The sequence below is a fragment of the Barbatula barbatula genome, assembly GCF_947034865.1.
Source record: "Barbatula barbatula genome assembly, chromosome: 2".
Lineage (NCBI taxonomy): Eukaryota > Metazoa > Chordata > Actinopteri > Cypriniformes > Nemacheilidae > Barbatula > Barbatula barbatula.
Window position 1 is genome coordinate 31,390,219 of NC_136767.1, and position 6,000 is coordinate 31,396,218.

Here is a 6,000-nt window from a genome sequence, read left to right on the forward strand (position 1 = left end):
CACAGCTGATGGGCAGGAGGAGGAGAGACCAGATGTTCCACAAACATGCTGCAAACGTTCTGCAGCACATAGGAGACCTGAGGACGAGACAGCGTCATATAAATGAGTGAGAGAGAGAAGAATTATGGGAAGGATTTAAAGAATCAAAAGTTAGACGAGTTTTTGTTGTTCCAGGTTGAAGGGGGACAGATGGTGGGGTGCCACAGCCACGGAGACCAGAGTTCCGCAGCAATTCGAGAAGATCAGGAACGAACAGCATCTCGGTCCTACAGCTGATGTTAGGCTTACTGCTGTGTTCATCGACATAAGCGTCTCGGTTTTAACTAGGTGAGAAGTGACCGACGTTTTCCTTCAGTTCTTATTCGCAGGTTGCCAGCAGGTGCTTGATCTTGCTCCAGGAGGAAACCCCATGATGTCATTTGTTGAAGGAACAGCTCGTAGATCGTTCGCGATGGCCCCTTCTTGTGGCACGGTGAATTCTGAGAGATCTGCTGGGGTTCTCGGAAGTGATTATGATGAAATGGTCTTTCAAAACATACAGTTATATGACTGATAGAAATGAGTCTCAGCTGATTGAGTTTTGTATTCGCTATTATAGGTCTTAAACCGTTCTTCTTTTGGTAAAATGTACTGTTGTTGAAGAATTGTATGCATTTGATTGCAGTTGCTGTTATGGTATGAAACAATTCTGAGCAGTGTGTAGGCTATATGAAAAGTTCCTTATGTTCTGTAACAGTTTACAGTTGGTGATACTGTAGACGTGATGAATATCTTAAAGGAGAATAAACAAAGACTTGCGTGTTTCTGTGAAGCCACCACAAGACCAAAACCGATGGAAGTTCAGTCTGGCCATTTACAAATGAATTGTAAAGAAAATTTATTTTTCCTGCATTGGATTTTCTTCCTGTTGAGATTTAAGATGCTTTCAAGTTTTGATTATCAAAGTTGTTTATTTTTAATCGCTCTGTAATGTATTCCTATTACATTATTTAGATTGTAGAAAAAATGTGGTTCTATTCATTTAAACAGAATATAAATATAAGTTAATGCTGTTTGTATTGATTTATTTGTATTCTACTTTAAACGTTATGGTTAAACTATATGGTCCGGTTTACTCTAATATTTACTAGGACAGTACCACTGTACCTTCTGTAAATACTCTTTTTGATGTATGTTAACAATGTTGAGGCTCCTCCTGAATGCATTTAACCAGCATATTCCTGATTTCAATAAACAATTTTTTTACTTTATTTGCAATTCTTAGTTCGTAAGGACTTCGATAAAATTAAATGAAAGCAGAGTTTTCCATTGGTGTTCATCCTTTAGGATTTAAAAGGGAATTTTTTATCCTCGGTGACCCGTTTTTCCACCCCCACATTTCAGCAGAAAGTTGCGAAAGCGAAAGTCAAGTGAGCGTTCATTATCATCCGCATTCCAGACTCCCGTTCTCTCATCACATGATGAAGACTCCCGCGCGCGCTTCAGTCTGTAAGGTAAAGGTGTTCGTGTGCCTTCTTCTGTGCACCTGCGTCACTGTGACGTTCATTCAGTGGACACATGTGTGGATGCTCAGGGCGGAAATCACTGAAATCAAACATCGCTTCAGGCCTCGCGATACACAGGACAGCGCGATGTGCTGCGCGTGCTGCGGGGTAGGTGAGTGGCTTCATGTTTAATGCATCACCTGTCTGTCGGCTGTTAATCTGTCTGTCTTTATCTCCTGTCTTGTTGCTCTCTGTTTATTCTTTCTTTTCTGTCTGCTGTTTTTCTGTCTGTCGATCTGTTCACTGTATTTATATCTAATTACCTTCTTTCTTTTTGTCCTTTTATCTATCTATCTATCTATCTATCTATCTATCTATCTATCTATCTATCTATCTATCTATCTATCTATCTATCTATCTATCTATCTATCTATCTATCTATCTATCTATCTATCTATCTATCTATCTATCTATCTATCTATCATCGACCGGTCTGTCTCTTTTTTCCGTCTGCATATCTGTCTGGCTTTTCCGTCTGTCTATCTGCATATCTGTCTGGCTTTTCCGTCTGTCTATCTGCATATCTGTCTGGCTTTTCCCTCTGTCTATCTGCATATCTGTCTGGCTTTTCCCTCTGTCTATCTGCATATCTGTCTGTCTGGCTTTTCCGTCTGTCTATCTGCATATCTGTCTGGCTTTTCCCTCTGTCTATCTGCATATCTGTCTGGCTTTTCCCTCTGTCTATCTGCATATCTGTCTGGCTTTTCCCTCTGTCTATCTGCATATCTGTCTGTCTGGCTTTTCCCTCTGTCTATCTGCATATCTGTCTGGCTTTTCCCTCTGTCTATCTACATATCTGTCTGGCTTTTCCGTCTGTCTATCTGCATATCTGTCTGGCTTTTCCGTCTGTCTATCTGCATATCTGTCTGGCTTTTCCCTCTGTCTATCTGCATATCTGTCGGGCTTTTCCCTCTGTCTATCTGCATATCTGTCTGTCTGTCTATATGCATATCTGTCTGGCTTTTCCGTCTGTCTATCTGCATATCTGTCTGGCTTTTCCCTCTGTCTATCTGCATATCTGTCTGTCTGTCTATATAAATATCTGTCTGGCTTTTCCGTCTGTCTATCTGCATATCTGTCTGGCTATTCCCCCTGTCTATCTGCATATATGTCCGGCTTTTCCCTCTGTCTATCTGCATATCTGTCTGTCTTTTCCCTCTGTCTATCTGCATATCTGTCTGGCTTTTCCCTCTGTCTATCTGCATATCTGTCTGGCTTTTCCCTCTGTCTATCTGCATATCTGTCTGGCTATTCCCTCTGTCTATCTGCATATATGTCCGGCTTTTCCCTCTGTCTATCTGCATATCTGTCTGTCTTTTCCCTCTGTCTATCTGCATATCTGTCTGGCTTTTCCCTCTGTCTATCTGCATATCTGTCTGTCTGTCTATATGCATATCTGTCTGGCTTTTCCCTCTGTCTATCTGCATATCTGTCTGGCTTTTCCCTCTGTCTATCTGCATATCTGTCTGTCTGTCTATATGCATATCTGTCTGGCTTTTCCCTCTGTCTATCTGCATATCTGTCTGGCTTTTCCCTCTGTCTATCTGCATATTTGTCTGGCTTTTCCCTCTGTCTATCTGCATATCTATCTGGCTTTTCCCTCTGTCTATCTGCATATCTGTCTGGCTTTTCCCTCTGTCTATCTGCATATCTGTCTGGCTTTTCCCTCTGTCTATCTGCATATATGTCCGGCTTTTCCCTCTGTCTATCTGCATATCTGTCCGGCTTTTCCCTCTGTCTATCTGAATATTTGTCTGGCTTTTCCCTCTGTCTATCTGCATATCTGTCTGGCTTTTCCCTCTGTCTATCTGCATATCTGTCTGGCTGTTTTGTCTGTCTATCCACATATCTGTCTGTCTGTCTATATGCATATCTGTCTGGCTTTTCCCTCTGTCTATCTGCATATCTGTCTGGCTGTTTTGTCTGTCTATCCACATATCTGTCTGTCTGTCTATATGCATATCTGTCTGGCTTTTCCCTCTGTCTATCTGCATATCTGTCTGGCTTTTCCCTATGTCTATCTGCATATCTGTCTGGCTTTTCCGTCTGTCTATCTGCATATCTGTCTGGCTTTTCCCTCTGTCTATCTGGATATCTGTCTGGCTTTTCTGTCTGTCTATCTGCATATCTGTCTGTCTGTCTATATGCATATCTGTCTGGATTTTCTGTCTGTCTATCTGCATATCTGTCTGGCTTTTCCGTATATCTGTCTGTCAACAGCATTGACCTCCATCTTATTTCCTAAACTTCCTGCTATAAGGTGAGCGGGTATGACGCATTCTCTGAGAGAAAGACGCCCAAAGGTGTCCGAGACAAGCGAGATGTGACCGAGCAGAAGAAACAGAGACGGAAACGCAACAGTGAGTAATGCTCTCTCCAAATCTTTCTCAGCGGTGTGCACATTCAAGTCATCTTTCTCGAGTGTCGATGTATTTACAATTCAATTATTTCTGTTTCTCATACAAAGTTGTTCTTTCTTTTAGCAGAGCATCACATGTTTCTCCATCTTGTTCCTGTGTCATCTCAGTCGTACAGTTAGTGTTTAATAGAATGATCTTCTGTATTGAGTAGTTTCACTGAGACTGAAGTTATATTGTTGGGATTCTCATTTTACTCCTCATTATTTCTCAGATGATCGTGACACCACTATTCTGTCTTGGGCCGTTGGGCAGAGCCGAGGTAACGGGCTCCAGGTATCAGGTGATACGGTAACCGTGGTGACCGAGGGCACTTACTTTATATACAGTCAGGTTGGTAGTATTTGGAACTGTTATTACCGCATCATTAAAAACAGAGACAGTAAAGCAGGACTGTTTCTCACCACAGGTCCTTTATAAAGTCAACAATTTGGCGATGGGTCATGTGATCACAAAGAAACTCAAAGGGGCGGAATCTAAGCTAATGAAGTGTCTGAAGACCATGCCCAGTAATGTCAGCCAGCCGCTTAACACGTGCTACACCGCTGGTAAGATCACAAGACAAAAGTGTTAAAAAAGACTTTAGATTTAGTTTGAATGATCATAAATAACATCATGTAAATTATGTCATTTGTCAGAGGTTTATGACAAATTATTACATTTACATTTAGTCATTTAGCAGACGCTTTTATCCAAAGCCACTTACAAAGAGTTCGGGGAGCAATAAGCGATATGTCACAAAAGAGCAATAGTACCATAGGTGCTAATACAAAGTTTCAACAAAAGCTAGACCAGAAATGATTGTTTCTGATTATGAAGTATGTGTTTGTGTGGTAGGCATTCACTTTCTGGAGTCTGGATCCACACTTCAGCTCTCCGTCCCTCGCACATCAGCAGAACTCATCCTTACAGCTCACGCTACCTTCATGGGCATTCTGAACATATGACACGGAGGCGAACGCATGCACACATACATAAACGCAGACACAAAAGTATTTTTAACAATGAAAGTCAATAGGAGCCTATTGTTTAATTTGTTTTGATCAGCAACATTCTTCAAAATATGGTTGTGTTTTGCAGAAAAAAAGAAAGTTTTTGTAATGATAAGGACATTTCTGGCCAAACAATCTTTTACTTCTGAAAGCATTGCAAAAACCATGAGCCCTTCTTTTGCGGTGCATTGGTGACATCTAGTGGTCAATTGAAACATTAGAAATGTTACTTGCTGTTTCATGGTTATGTAAAATACTTATCAGTGGATATAATCTTTATAATATTTGTTTGTTAGCTCAAACATCTGCATATATAACAAGCAACAAACATGGTTGTAAACACATTGAAAAAACAATATGGTCCCCTATAAGTACAACCAAGAAATGTGTATGGTGAAAAGCACATTGGAGTGTGATTCATAATACCATGACATAACTAGTATCTGATACCATGAATGTGCCGCGGTATCACCACATCTCACATTTCTGTAAGGGTATATTCTTGAGAATCTCATTTTCAATTAAAACAGTTCAATTGTTTGCATGAACTCATACTTCATGTAATATTAATAACAATGAACACATATTTTTAAACGTATAAAGTGTAAAGCGAGTTTACAAGTAAATTATACATCTGGCCCATGCAATGTTTTTTAATATATGTTTAATTCATTTTTACATGTTATTTATGTATCGAGAAGGCCTCTACCGATACTTATACTTCTTATAAATTGATAGATATCTACTGTGACTCACTTGAAATCTCTTTTATATCTAGCAAGAATACATACAAGCGATAGAATCTCTCCTTGTTTGAATTTGATCTAAATTGCATTAATACAATAGTTATCTAACAATCAAATGACAAAGTCAACAATGTCTGCAGTAATTGAATGTTTCAGATGTGTATTTGTGTGTCTGTAATAGTAAGTCAACTGGTTATCAGGAAGTACATCTTTGGGAACATTTGGTCTCTCGTACCATTAAATGAAATCTCCTTCGCTAAACTCTCGGCCTTAGACGCTGTGATGTGCCCTATTAACCTTT

At 39.9% G+C, this 6,000-nt stretch overlaps 1 protein-coding gene across 1 annotated transcript; it reads left to right on the forward strand.

The window, feature by feature from the left end:
- Positions 1-1,622: 1,622 nt before the first annotated feature.
- Positions 1,623-5,703, forward strand: tnfsf13 (TNF superfamily member 13). The gene is made up of 6 exons (XM_079475608.1): positions 1,623-1,652; positions 3,805-3,904; positions 4,028-4,078; positions 4,176-4,294; positions 4,371-4,509; positions 4,799-5,703. Exons 1-6 carry the CDS (start codon positions 1,632-1,634, stop codon positions 4,906-4,908), a joined length of 540 nt encoding a protein of 179 aa, XP_079331734.1. The 5' UTR covers positions 1,623-1,631; the 3' UTR covers positions 4,909-5,703.
- Positions 5,704-6,000: the final 297 nt, after the last annotated feature.

Bases quoted from the DNA above. Each gene is read 5' to 3' on its own strand.
- tnfsf13 (XM_079475608.1), top strand. From the start codon at position 1,632: ATGTGCTGCGCGTGCTGCGGG. The intron at 3,905-4,027 runs GTGAGTAATGCT...TCTTTCTTTTAG, and splicing joins ACAGAGACGGAAACGCAACA to CAGAGCATCACATGTTTCTC. The intron at 4,510-4,798 runs GTAAGATCACAA...TTTGTGTGGTAG, and splicing joins TAACACGTGCTACACCGCTG to GCATTCACTTTCTGGAGTCT.